This window comes from Haliotis asinina, chromosome 8 (assembly GCF_037392515.1).
Source record: "Haliotis asinina isolate JCU_RB_2024 chromosome 8, JCU_Hal_asi_v2, whole genome shotgun sequence".
Taxonomy (NCBI): domain Eukaryota; kingdom Metazoa; phylum Mollusca; class Gastropoda; order Lepetellida; family Haliotidae; genus Haliotis; species Haliotis asinina.
In genome coordinates this window covers 23,688,970-23,703,909 of record NC_090287.1, presented here as the reverse complement: position 1 = coordinate 23,703,909, position 14,940 = coordinate 23,688,970, and the positions used below count along the sequence as shown (strand labels likewise).

General features: G+C 38.7%; 1 protein-coding gene across 4 annotated transcripts in view; it reads right to left on the bottom strand.

Moving 5' to 3' along the window:
* Window positions 1-245: 245 nt before the first annotated feature.
* The window catches only part of LOC137295409 (vasodilator-stimulated phosphoprotein-like), a 52,704-nt gene continuing 38,009 nt past the window's right edge, over window positions 246-14,940 (bottom strand). For 3 of the 4 annotated variants that reach the window (XM_067826766.1, XM_067826768.1, XM_067826767.1), the window contains 6 exons: window positions 6,969-7,021; window positions 4,219-4,499; window positions 3,336-3,521; window positions 2,925-3,079; window positions 1,457-1,596; window positions 918-1,032 (listed from right to left, as the gene is read on the bottom strand). In XM_067826766.1, coding sequence (XP_067682867.1) covers window positions 1,004-1,032; window positions 1,457-1,596; window positions 2,925-3,079; window positions 3,336-3,521; window positions 4,219-4,499; window positions 6,969-7,021 — 844 coding nt within the window. In that variant the 3' untranslated portion in view covers window positions 918-1,003. Of the gene's footprint in view, window positions 1,033-1,456; window positions 1,597-2,924; window positions 3,080-3,335; window positions 3,522-4,218; window positions 4,500-6,968; window positions 7,022-14,940 lie in introns of all 4 variants that reach the window. The other variant, XM_067826769.1, reaches the window with a different exon arrangement.

Sequence of the window (14,940 nt, the reverse complement as noted above, 5' to 3'; positions counted from 1 at the left end):
CGGACTGGTCGCATCTACCCAGTACACTATGCCAGTCATCAGAACAATGTGTAGTCCAGTCCATTAATACAACAACAGGGAAATCGACGGATGTGATCTCAAAAATGCACTACTGCTCTGATTACATTGCACTTGATCTGCAGATCTCATCCCTCCAGCATCTGTTGTCATTCCACGCTCCTCTAAATGCTAGACTAACTGCAACATGTATGTTGCCCTTAGTGTGAGGCAACTCACACTCTACATTTTGATCAAAGTCCATTCATCACACTTGAATATTTAAGCATATTTGTTTTTACAATGCTCCGAATATATATTCCATCAATGACAACTACTGAATTACAGTTAATAATGGCTGTAATGGTGGAGTGCAACCTACTAAAGCCTTTCAATGATCCATGAGTCTGATGACTACATTACAAATACATGAACTATTGACAGAAGGAACAAGGAAGAATGTGGTATCAGCAAGCTATTGTATTACTAACATAGGTCATATTCTGTTGCAACTGTTTACTTGGGGTGCCTTTTTATATACATATTATCTCCCCTTAAACAAGTTTGTATACAGATTCAGGGCAAACATACTAGGGTTATTTGATCCTCTTCTGTAAAGCAAGATACATGCAGATTATCAACAATACTCTGATTCTGATTTCACACATCTACAAAGCAAAGCAAGTGCTGGTTATGGCTGACGGAATTAATTTTATCCATTTGGTCTAAGATGACAGCAGCATTACCCAGTAGTATTATCTGATGATGCTACAGCTGGGATGAAGATATGAGTATGCAGTGTATGAGCTGTGTGGTGTGAATGTGTATATCGTCCTGTGTGTAGTTGTATTAATGGAACAGGAAAAGATGATGATCAATGTTGGAAGATGTTCCCTGGCTCTGTGTCAGCACTTTACGCTGGGGTGTCGTCGTCATCATCTACCACCGCACTGACGACATAAAAACTGATGACATGATGAGCAATCCCTGCTTGCTCTAACAGTCTTTATCTGTGTCCCATCTCTTGGCGGATTACTGAAACAAACATGAGCAAAATGATCCAGATCCTGAGATGATCTAAAGAGAGGACTTGTTGACAGGTACTAGGTACATATGACTCACAGGAGTGAGTTGGTTTCATGCCACTTTTAGTAATATTCCTGCAATATGCAGAGCAGAAATTGTCTTTACACACTGTAGCCATGTGGGGAATCAAACCAGGATCTTCGGTATGATGAGTGAACATAACTACTAGGCTACGCTTGTGATGTGAGAGAAAAAAAGTGAACTCTTGAGAATGAAGCTGATAAAATCCAGAAACATAATCAGGATGAACAGGGATACAAACCCAAATCATAGGTTCTTGGTAAATCCCAGAGATACAACTCTGCACCACACCTTAGAAAACTTATTCACCTGTGTTAAAGCCCAATATCCAAAGGAAAACATCAGCACTCACCATCTATGATTTCCTTCTTCATGTTCTGCAGCTCTTTTCTCATCTCAGTTAGAATCTCCTGTTTCAAGGACTCCAAGTCTCCTGAGGATCCATTCACGGCCATACTCAAGTTCTCCTGACCCGTCAGGGAGGGATTGCGTCTGAAAGTAGCAAGTGAGTGAGTTTAGTTTTACGCCGCTTTTAGCAATATTCCAGCAATATCACGGTGGGATCCACCAGGAAATGGGCTTCACACATTGTACCCATGTGGGGAATCGAACTCGGGGGTCTTCGCCGTGATGGGCGAACGCTTTAACCACAAAGCTACCCCACAGCCCCGTGTCTGAAAGTAACAAAATATAATCACAGTTACTTCACTTCATTGCAGAACTCCAACAAGTAATGTTCATTACGCCATGTTAGTAACCTTTAGGCAGCGATGAGACAAGATATTACAAAATCTATAATATAGTCTAAAACCTTTTTGCTCCAATGTTTCCACACAATCTTCAACCTTTTACTTAACACTGATCAGTGAGTATGTGTATTCATTATTTTACTTCAAACAGGAGCATTTTACTGACATCACAATAAAGGGGAAACTAGGATTAGTAAGCGGGTGAGTTTGGTATCATAACACTGCTTTGAATCATATCTCAGCTATAACATGTCACATAAAGGGCATGTAGCAGAAAATGATGCAGTTCTCCACTGGTGATATTATAGTAAATATAGTTGAGGATGTGTATTGTTTTCACAACCTAGCATCACAAGCTGATGAACCTCTATTCAATCAATGATCGTACGTTTCAACAGCGATGAGGTGAGTTGCATGGGGCTTAATGTCATACTTGAGAATACTTCCCTTGTATGCTTGTGTACCTGTGGCTGCTTGTACATGCCCAAACTTAAGCTGTTTCCCCTTTTTGTGCTGGCTCACTGGGATACCATGCCACAGTTGAGCATGAATACCTCACTCAGACACATTATACTGACTCTGGCCCGACGAGTCCTTGTTTCACCCATGAATGCTAAGCACCATTACTTAACATCTATGGAGCAACCTGGGATCGAACCCACAACGTTCTGCTCTCTGGGGGGACACTAACCATTTCACCATTGAGGCTGTTCAGCAGCATTGAGGGAACTGTAGCCATGCTACAAAATGTGGTCCCTTAGTCCGCTTGGTTACCATTACCCCTAAACCAAAAATATGCCCGCACTATGTACCCATCATTGGAATCAAACCATCAGGATGACAACCCCTAAATCTATCCTATTGCATGAAGATTAAAATGCTGATTAATAAGTATTGCACAGTGTCCAATCTGTCCAGTTGTCAACACTGGTACAAAATCTTAGTCAAATCCGTTGCTTGTGCATGTCTCATCAGCTCTACAATCCAGCATTTTGTCTAAACTTCCATTCTCATGAGTGCTGGTTTACACAGCTTCCATTGCAGTAATCAAATGAAATAATAACTACTTACTTTCTGAGTGGCTTAGGAGATCCTGATCCATTGACAAACTTCCCATTGCCTTGTGCTGGTGTATTTTTTTCCCATGGTCTTCTACCGGCATCCCCGCCTGCGGGGGTTGGAGCAGGGGGCGTGGCTGCTGGCTCTGAACCCCCACTGCCTTCATCCTGAATCATTAAATGGAAACATACACATCATAATGTAAAGAATATTGACACACTTATCAGTGTTGTACCCCACAAAGCAGGACCCAGTATGAGTATTTTACTCTTCTAGCTGCCTGTATCTAACATTGCTTGCAGTGTAACCAGTATGGAGTTCCTCTACTGAAACCTAATGTCAAAATAACTAGTCAATGAGGTGCTTAATGAGAAAATATCAGCTGCTGTGACATGAACACTGCTCAAACAACAGCATATGTACCTGTCCTGAATTATCTGCCTTTGCTCTCCTCTGTGCCAGCTTCTTCTGTATCTCACTCATGATGTTGTCCATGCCGCCGCCACCGCCGCCGCCACCACCTCCCCCACCAGAAGAACGACCCAAGGTGCCCATGCCCCCACTACTGTCTCTGTCTCCAACACTGGATGGTCCACTCGACTCCTCAGGCTGCAATACACAGGCATTCAATACAGAAGGTCAGCAAAGGGGATCAAACTTTGTGTTTTAGGATACTGTAAACTGACTTACTGATTACTGAATATGATTCAAACACCCCTCACTGGTTAATATATTCAACTGAAAAACATCAATATTGAGACATCTGAATCTTAAGTTTTGACTGAAGTGTTAATTACTATTGACAAAATCCAACAAACTATACTCTGTGCACATGAATACAGGTGTATTTATACATGATGATGTTATAAAAATGTTAAAATGCCATACATTTTCATTAAAGTGTATTCATATGGAGAGAATGTTTGTCAGTTAATAATACCCATAGGTTTTCATTACAGTAATAATTTAACACATAATCCTTCTTGTCATTCTTATCAGTGATCCAACCACTAGTCTATGGTACAACACCACAGTGAATGCCAAAACACTAGCATCAGTTGGCTTGGAAATGATTTGAAGTGTAACTATGATCTATAGTGTTTTGCCCCATGTTTCTTGTAACATTAGAATCTATAATTACAGCCAGATGTGAAACTGAGATGATCCCTGTGTTATGAAGGTGACAAGTGACTGGTATACTGATTTTCATGATAAAGTGACCAAAGTAATGGTTGAATATGGTTCCTTTTGAAAATATGACCCTGATAATTTATTCTTATCATGACACACGAAGACAACAAGCTACCTTTGCAACTCTCTTCAGTTTGGCTCCTTGCAAGGCTGCTGCTAGCCCTCCCTGATTAGATGCTGAAGGTGCATTGGATGCTGGGGGTGGTGGGGGTGGGGGTGGAGGAGCACCTGCTCCTGGCGGTGGGGGTGCTCTGGGAGCACCGCCTGGAGATGGCGCTGGTGGTGGAGCAGGTGGAGCGGGTGGGGCTGGTGGAGCTGGAGGTGCCGCTGGAGCCTGTGGAGGTTGTGGTACCACTGGAGAGGGATCATGAGGTTGAGAGTCTCGCATCCCTGGAACTGTTATAAAATGCCAGTTTTTAGAAATCTGTACCATACAAAAAGCAGAACAAACAATCAAAAAGTGTACATGGTTCTTGTTTTGTTGGTTTCCATGCATAATGTCGCTCCTAGTAATAACAGTATACAAATTAATGTCTTGACCTTTCAGTGATCAAGGTTGTGAGAAGTAATCCATGCTTTTGTAGCTTGAGGAAATATTATCTGCAAAGTATGTCAGCTTAAGCCATTTCGCTTTCGACATTTACTTTATGTCAAGACATTTGTGAATCATCGTAAACCCATTTTCATTTGCACAGCATGCTGGGTGGCTACTGTAACTGTTTTCAACACGCAGATAGGGTGATTTCATCAAAACCTTCTAAAGGGAAGAAAACAGCTTTCATAAGAGTTTTCAGTTTGTATGTTTGTTCATTACTAGGAAGTATGCATATGATTTACATCTACGTTTATATCCAATGTCTTCCACTTTCATAACCAAACTGATGACATTTAGTACTCATCTGATCAACACAAAATACTTTGTTCTGTGTAAGCTAAACATTAAAAATGTAGAAGCCTTATAAAAACCTTTGTTCCTTTACATGCATTGTCAACTGTGCTTTGAGAGAGTGTACCAAAACTAATCACTGTCAACACTAAAGGTTAGTGAGATGAAACGTGTTTCATAGATCAAGCATGGAGAATGTGTCATGGCTACATATCTAAGGTGGTACTGGTATATGACACATCTAGCACGGTCTCCTGCATCCTACGTGTATGACCAGCTGTAGACTAGAGTACAGATTTACCACCAAGAACTACTGATGCTCATGTGCAAAAGATACTTGTAGATATCCATCTTAAGAAGGTGTAACAGCTATTCCTGGAATTGGAATGGAGTACCTGGCACTTTGCTTGAGAAATGAATTGGTGCATGGTAATTTTTGCCAGTAATAGATACTGGCAAAATAGTCTGTACCAAGAATGTTATATAAATTTCTGAGTTTAGACAACAATGAAATCTTTCCCATTGTCTAGAATGGGTACAGGGCAGCTCTTCTTGTCAATAATTGGAAAGGAGGTTATATTCTGTGCTAAGATAGGGAAATAGGAAAAAGGCTCTGAGCTTAGTAATGAATCCTCTCCATGCCTAGAATGGATACAGGGAAGTTACTCTATGTTTAAATTCAGAATCACAAAAGGGCACATATCAAACTTAAGTCTGGTCAAACCTATGCTTCTCGGCATTGTTATCCAGCCTACCATGTATCACTATTCACAGTCTATCCTTGTGATGGTGAATATGAATACACCGATGCCTTGCACTAGGACAAATCTCTAGGAAGTATAACCTACATACATCATATCTAGTGGTCTAGTTACACAACTACATGTCCATAAAAGGACTCCATGTCATGTGAGATTGCCATACCAGTTAACCCTGGAGCTGTTATATCCTTCTTTCAACATCCACAGCTATTGGTGATCAAATATTTCACAGTTAATACCTTAAATATGTGGTGAGTAGGCATATCATGACATGATGCAAATAACTATGCCATTATAGAAATGTAGGGGATATTCCACAAGCCAATGCCAATGCATCTGAGGAAAAGTAATATAAAAAACGAATAAAAAGTTAAGCACCAGCCTATTTCAAAACTAAGATATGAAGCTGTGGTAATGTTAGGCTGAACTAACTGGAAAGACCAATCCATATTTAAAGAAGGTTCATCTGGTAACTGATTTAGGGATGTCATAATCATTTATATTTACTATTAAAGGAAAATTGTTACAGACATGATGACACTGCTTTTTAAAGTAAAATAACTATTCCTGTTGTGCTTATACAAGACTATTAAAAAATAGGTTTCACTTCTTAAAAGTGACAGTCATGTTCCCATATAACAGTCATTTCTGATTTTCACTTTTCAAAAGAAGGTAACCTTTTTGAGGAAAACAAAATGCATGTTTTCCAAAAGCGCATGCATCCTGTTGAAAGTAAAAGATCATTTCCATCATGGCTTTGTTTTTAAACTAAACAAAAATTATGATGGCTCTTTTTTTCCAAAAAATTTTTTATGTGCCAACCTATAATTTTGCAAAATATACTGGGTGGCGCTTAACCTTTCATCCATAGTATATATATCCATACACATTAAACATTTCCGATGGACTGGAATAAATTGTCACATTTTCACATGACTTTTCTTTATCATCTGTTTCCTCTTTGGCTTTATCATATGCATTTCTATCAATCTTGTAAATCAAATATCCCCTTACTATTTTTAGATGGCATATTTTTAAACATACATTGTTCAGGGTGTATGGGGTACCAGGATTTAAATAAAATCTTTGGAAGTGAGTAAATTCAAGGAGGACAAGCATAATGGTACTGATGTCACGATATCCTTCCCTGATTCCTACATGGCGAGGAAATGTTAATGTAGCTGGAAACAATGCTATAAAACAGGAACACAAACTTACCTCCTCCACCAGACATCTGTCGCTTGTGAGTCTGGAACTCATCGCGATGAAGTCTGAAACAGCCACACATATGTTACAGTACACAAATTTCTGTAGAAAATATAAGTTTTAAGATAAATACAATATAAAAGTAACAACAAACCAGCATTTTGGCACTGTTCCCACTTTACATCTACAGGAATTTCACCATAATGCCACTCATGGTAATCTATGAACACTTCACAACAGGTCGCATAACTGCTGTAAGTGCAACTGGCCACACAGGAGTCCTCCATCCAAGTAAGATGTGGTGTGTTTGTGATGCCTGATTGGGTCTGGTTTGGTAATGACTCTCAACATCTACATATCAGAGGCATCCCATGGAGAGAGGACTAATTGATGAAAATTTACAGATACTCAAACGCATCACCCTTGACAGGCTGTTTGATCATACATTGTACAGGGTAATTCCATGGATAGGCTATTAGTGAAAATATTCTAACAGCAATACCTCCACTTGTGTACATATATTTACACACATGTATACAAATATTCACTCTCAACATTGTCACTCTGAAGCTATTGTTTATAAATATAAACCTGGAACTATGTCACTTACACAAAAATACAAAGCCATAGAGGCTAGAATACTGGTGCTGAAGATATCTTCATGCAATCAATCTAATCAACATCAACATTCTAGAGCTGTCACTAGAAATGGAATCAAAGTCATGACATTAAATTCCAGATAGACAATCACTCATGTCTCAGTTAACCTATGCCATGGTCAAGCACACAGACCAATATTCAATAACACATAATGACTCCAACAGTGCCATTAGTAACAATTTTAGTATTACACAAGACGTAACAACAACTATCATTAGACAAAGAACTGAACATCATGAATAAAGACCAGAGTTTTTCATGGATAACAACTTCTTTTATTGTAAAGAGTCACGACGTTTTTAAGTATGTTCTTACTTCTTCATCAGGTGAATGAAACAATCAAGTACAGATGGCTATATATGTACACGAAGTAACAACAACAGCATGACAAAGGAAGCCTGTAGTTAATTGGTAATTTTACACGATCATACCCATACAACTGAAAACAAGAACCATAATCAACAAACACTGTCCCTCTGAAAAACAACAAATTTGATAATACTGAAAACATATTTACAGCTTGTAGATACAGTAACAGTGACAACAAGTTTATCTTAACAATGGATACAAACTTGTAGGTGCACAAAAAGAACTTCCTCTATTAAAAACAAAACAGTAATTACAATTCTTCCATTAGTGCTACAGCTGCCTCCATCACTCCCAATTCCAGTCAATCAAAGATGACAATGATGACAGTTTTTTCTACCAACACCTACCATGACTATAGGAAAATTGCAACCTGAACATCAAAGACAATTCAAACTGTGACAGATACAAACAGCATGTGTTTCTTTATGACTTCCTCATTACTAACACCACACACTACCTGAAAACATGACCATGTCATGACCAGCAGACTTACATGTTCATGAAACGACGTTTGATGGACTGTTGCGACCTAACACTCTTCTTGCTGTCCATTGTAATTACTGAGTTAACAAGGACTGTAGCCACAGTTTAGAAGACAACACAGATGTAGAAGTGTGTGGAGAAGGTGAGCAGGACCAGCACACCATGTTGATATGACCACAGCAGCAGCCAGTGTACAGCATGGGCCAGTCTGCCTCTCCGCACACAACATGTTCTTCCTGCGTGTTGTCAGGAAGGACCGCTGTGATTGATCACATTCAAATCACCAGGATGATTAGTGTAAAAGTTGCAGTTATCTCATTAGCAGGTAAAACAGTGTTATATGTGATGCATGTTGCTATACCTATATAGTAATTAAAGTGATTTACGACATTTTCCTTCATTTTCTAAAGGCTGATATGTTGGCCTCTGGCTATTTGAACTGACATAATATCATCTGCCTATAATCAATAAGTAGCGCTGCACTTGCTTTCATTCTATCTTTATGAATATAGTAACATATTTAGAAAGCTGACATTTAGATAAACAGAAAATTTGGAAGAATGGAGGATGACTATGTTTTGTTCCTTTCTTTCTTAATGAACCTTTTATCAAATTTTCACCTATTTGATGTCTATCTTTAAAATGAAGATGGACCAGAAAATCTGGTGATGGAGCCGCAATCTAAGAAATTGAGATACAATGACAAACGTCACTTAAATCTACAAGTCCCCTTTAACAACAGGCTTGAGCTGCTGAAGACCAATTCAAACCCAGATCTTCATTCCAAACAGACATGTGCTTTACAAAAATCAATAGGGAAGTAGATAGACGTGTTTACTGACATTTCATATATGTTATGTTAATCACTAAATAAATATCATTGCAGCAAACTAGGTAAAGCATCACGTGAATGTTTTCATGCCCAGTGCCTTTTCAAATGTCCCACTTCAGCATGAGAATATTTTCAATAACACCCTCTACTTTCGTATTTACGTCTATGCCCTGATAGGCAAAGTCCTCTGGGTATTTCCATACATGTTGTTGACATTTTCAGTTGATAACAAATATCGTCCATCTTGTTGAAGGTGATGAACTGCCTGTCAAATGCTTGGTTTCACTGACTGACAAAACAAGTGAGTGAGTATGGTTTTACGCTGATTACACTAATATCCCAGCCACATCCCAGAAGGGGACACCAGTAATGGACATTATACTAAAGTGAGAAATTGAACATGGGTCTTTGGTTTGATGAGTAAACACTTTGACTACAATGGCACCTTAACAACTGTACACTGCAAATACAATCACTTTTTAAACATGCACACAATCAAACATTACAAATGAAGCTCTCGCACCTACATGCCATTTGTTCTGGGAAATCTCATAGCACAAAAACTATTTCTCATTTCTACCCACAAAGAAAAACTGACAGTGACAACATACCCAAAATCTGTATTCCAAATTTTGTATCTATTTTGAAGCATGTATAAACCCCAGCACATTGTCATACATCAATATATAAGAAGAAATCATACATACACAATCAGTTGTGTTGAAGTGTACACCATGGTTATTCCGTATAAAACACAAGTGATATGATCTCAAAGAATCCTGACAAAGAACTGCTCTGTACAACAAGCTTTGCTCTCTTAAGACCACTGCTGCAATTCTATATGGGGTATTTCCCAAAATGGGGGATAACCCATGTAGACAGTGAATGAAGTCACTCCTGGCTTATTTATATCACCCACACCTCCACATGTAAGGAATGGTACATTCCAGGCTGATGAGTTCCGGACTCTCAACACCCCACACAATCACCACTTCTCAGCACTGGCCAGCTCATTCAGGCAGTAAGAGACAGGCTTGGTGTTTTGGCATCAGTGCCACACTATTTGTACACAGCACTGTGCTGGAGTTATCTATGGCTGAATGGAGCATGGCCAGACTCTGATTCATTCATTGACTGGATGGCCTGCTAGGACTTTTTATGGAGGAGAAGAGATTCTTAGCATGCTGTTGTTCATTAACTGTTGGTGCAGGAATTCTCCAGAATGAATGGATGAATAATCATGAAAGAGAATAGGCCAAAATAAGCAACAAGAATTCATCTAACAAATCTTATAGGTTATCATAGGAACGAGACCATAACTTTGATAAATATTAAATATAACTAGGAAACAATATCTCCATGCTTTAAATTCTAATAAATAATTTCGATCGTACCTACAAGAGCCGCCTCAAAAACATGTTCTGACATCGATATTTATCACTGTTTGCCACATAATGCATTGGATCACTAGATCATTTTTTAGGGTCAGTGATGTGAAAGGGATTCATAAAGAACTGCCACATTTTGGGTTGTTATGCTAGACTTCATTCTCTAACCACCTTTAACTGTATTTAGAGTTAAACAGAGTCCACCCAAGGATAATATGAGCTGAGCAGCTTCCACTTGTTTTCTTGTCTTGACTCAGCAAAACGTCCATGTTCAATTTCAAAACAGACACATGTATGAAGACTACCCATTGGACACATTACCACAGAATGCACTCTTGATGCTTTAGTAATTAGTGCCAACTTCTGCCCCGTGTCTATATGGAATGCCTGATGTACTGTGATTTGGTGCAGTTAAATCCAGTGACATGTGATGTCCCCCTGTCTGCCTTGTCCAGCCGTGCTGTCCTAAATGTCAACCTGAGCTTGAGTGGTGAACTTACCCTGGACAATCTAGATCGTTACATACATGTTATTCTGATATAGCTCCATTCATAGCCTAACATCACAGTGCCAGATTCTGCAATCAATAACCATTGTCTGCCAGGTCTGTAACCCACTTACACACATGTACAGATGGGTATGATCTCACTGAGAGCTGGGCATTGGTGGCAATGAATAAAATATCCAGAACATAAATTCAATTAAATGTGATTTATGCTTATACTTAACATTCTAAATGTGTTAACTGGCAAGTTGATACACTTGAATCTATGTAGGTATGTGAAAGTGTTTCTAATTTAGTTGTAGGAAGGTGAAAATACAACTGAAAGTTGCGTGACATTTGTTCCTTTCAATGTGAATCCCAAAGGCGAACAGTTAATTGTGTAATGCAATTACCTCCCTTTGACTGTCCTTTGTGAGGGAAGTGTCAGTGAGATCAGACAAGCATTCAAGTACCTGATTTATGTAATGCATGATATGGAGACTTGTTTTATTATTGATAGCAGGATTAATGAAATAATAAAAAAAAGGCAAAAGGCTGGAATACTTTGGAAGGAAACATAACACTCAGTGTAGAAAATACAGACAACCATGTATGACATCCATTATATACATCTCCACCATCTTCACAAAATGTTAGGGCCTGTGAGGTAGCACTGTGGTTAAAGCGTTCACCTATCATGCCAAAGACCTGTGTGTGATTCCCGACATGGATAAAATGTGTTCAGCCCACTTCTGGTATCCACACCATGACAGTGCTGAAATACTGCCAAAAGCAGAGTAAAACTTAACTCTCGCACTCACTCACAAAAGGTCATCCAGGATTATATATCTTTTCATTTCCAAGGACGTTGCCCGATTGTCATCCAGAGCGTAAAAAAGATTTGTTTTAAAGCTTGGAAGTAGTATAGAGACATGTCCCAGCAAATGTTGATACAGTGACTGAAACATCCTGATATAAATGTGTCCAGCAAAATCCCTTGTCTTCAGACTTTGAAACATAAATAATTTCTAAATTCAGTTAAAACATTAGCAAAACTAAACTTCATACACATCATGTTTAATTAGGTTAATGTTTTGCAAGTAACTTGCACCATTCTTGACATAAGGGTCAATCTTGCATAAACAAGATTGTTTTTTTAAATGCCATGCAACAACTATTCCAAGGAAGATCATTTCATATTTCAAGATTTTTGTTTTACCACTTGAATAAGTTCAAGATAACTTGATTCTGTCATATTACTCAACTTAATCTGTCATGGCATGAATAAAAATAAGCCAATCCTTATTCACAGATAGAAAACCTTTAACTTTTTATAGATGTGCACTTTGACTGCTCGGTTCATGTTCTTAGAACATAAAGTTTACTGCCATGAACGTTGCAACTCAATACTGATAACCTGAAACTGTGAAAGATGACATGGTGACACATCTGACAGCAATGTCACAGAAATGTGAAGAGAGGGAGGGTGTCAGGTAACGGCTGAGACTCACCCTTGGCTGGATTCACACCAATAATAGTTACTGGAAACTAGTCCAGATCCCAATCAGCTGATTTATGTACTTGGCAAAGATGTCATGCTCCAGTGTATTGAACCTCAAATTCTTACCACCCTTAGTACGCTGCAATCTTTGAGGAAAGGAGTCTTTAGATGTTTTTCTTTTATATCTGTTATATTCATCATTGTTTTGTTGTTTTTTCAGAACATAACAGACATGCTCTTGCTCTGCTCTCAATTTAATTACAGATATTCTACTTATTTTCACTTTGATATTATCAATTGCCACGATGTAAGATTCATGTGTCTGTGAAATAATAAGAAAACAATATTCATGCTTGCAACATCTGTGTAAAATATGTTCAAGAATCATGGAAACAGAACAAGACACTATACAAGCATGTAGTGTACATTACACTGCATAAGTGGATGCATGTGTTTTGTGGGTCGACAGGCATAAAGCACACAAAAAGATTGTCTCTGCCATTTTCTTCTGGAATAAGGCAAATTACATGTCAGTGTTCACCTACCCGAAACTGCTATCAAAACAAACATTTCAAGCTTGGTAATAATAGAAATGATAAAGTCAAAATGCCATGTTGCTAATAACATCATTGCTTCCTTACAAACTATTATAACCATCCTGAGATATGTTGCTTCATTCATACAGTTCCTCCGGCAGACTTTCCTTACCTTTTGCTGTAGAATTTGGTTAATTTAAACCCAAAATACTAAATTTTGCTGGTATTTACTTGGATCATGTGACATATATTTGCAGAACATGCAGTTGCACTGCTTTCAATTTGCCTGCAAGCCATTCAAAAACAAACCTAGCAGATTTACAATGCAGTAAAGATTTTATTGTGATTGTTGTCCCGTCTGACTTGGGTGCAGAATGGGAATCAATGCTGACTATTTCAGCACCGCCATGGGGGAAATCTGCTAACACAGGAATAGTAGCAGATCCTCAAGGTCACCATTCCATGAAGTGATCTCAGTGTTATGACCATCACATGTCCATGCCAGAGCACTGGAGTTGAGATGGTTTCAATACACTAACACTGCCTGCTGATTGAGGAGCTGGTTATTCAGTGTAACCATTCTCATCATACCTTGTTGGTCAGTTCCACAATGATTCTGGTAAATATAACATGGCAATGCTTAAAGTGCTTCTTCTAACAAATTGAATTAGTGATCAATCTAGATCCTGAACTGTTTCAGCAGATAATCAATTACTGAGGTAGAGAAAGTCAATATATATGAAGATATATAGGTAAAGTGGAATCACTTACAAAAACCTAGGTAAAATGTTTTATCCTATTATTGACAACATTTCAGCTTGTTCATGAGTTACTAAGTGAAAAAGAAAATTCTCAGAAGAACCACATCATCAAAATGATAAAATGATAATGGTTGCTTGAGCAACATGCACCTGAGACTTCCAACAACAGAGGGCTCTCATACCCTGACAGCTTCCTTTATGCCTCCCTTTTTATGATACCCCCTTCTCTCTTGGTCTAACATAAGATGCTGCTTCCTGCTATTTCAGATTCCCTTTCAGCTGATGTTGGAAATGTGTTGTCTTGGTATAATGACTTTAGCATCCTTAGATTCTCCATAGGTTGTCTCAGAAAAAGTAATCTGCTGCTGCTACATAAAATTGTCATCATTTCCCCCTGTCATTTAACACCTGAGGGACTACTGACAAGCATTTGGTTCCAGGTATGATCATTCCACCTCCAATCACCCATCCTGCTAACCCAATCATCTCTGAATTTCATCATTCCACCCGTGAACATCTGGGTTAGAATTGGTCTTTAGCAACCCAGGGTTTGTAATAAGATGCGTCTAATGGGATCTGTTGGTCATGTTCGCTGACTTGGTTGACACTTCAGCATATTCCAGTCACACAGATAAATGTTCATGCTGTTGCGATCACCGGATTGTCTGATCCAGACTCGATAATTTACAGACTGCTGCTCTACAGCTAAAACACTGAGTGTGGCAATCCAGACCATCATTTCACCCAATTTCGACAACTGTGCAGCTCTATTGTTTTACATCCTCATCATCATCTCTGACTACTCCACCAGCCTCGCACACTACCAAATTATCATCATCCTTTCCAGTTTGATAAGTCAGTTACCCTTGCATCTAATCTCACAAGCCCCTCTTTCATCTAATTCTCATCACTCTGTCAAACCTAGTCTATTGCTGCGCCACCTACTCTCAAAACAATTTCCTTTTCCTCC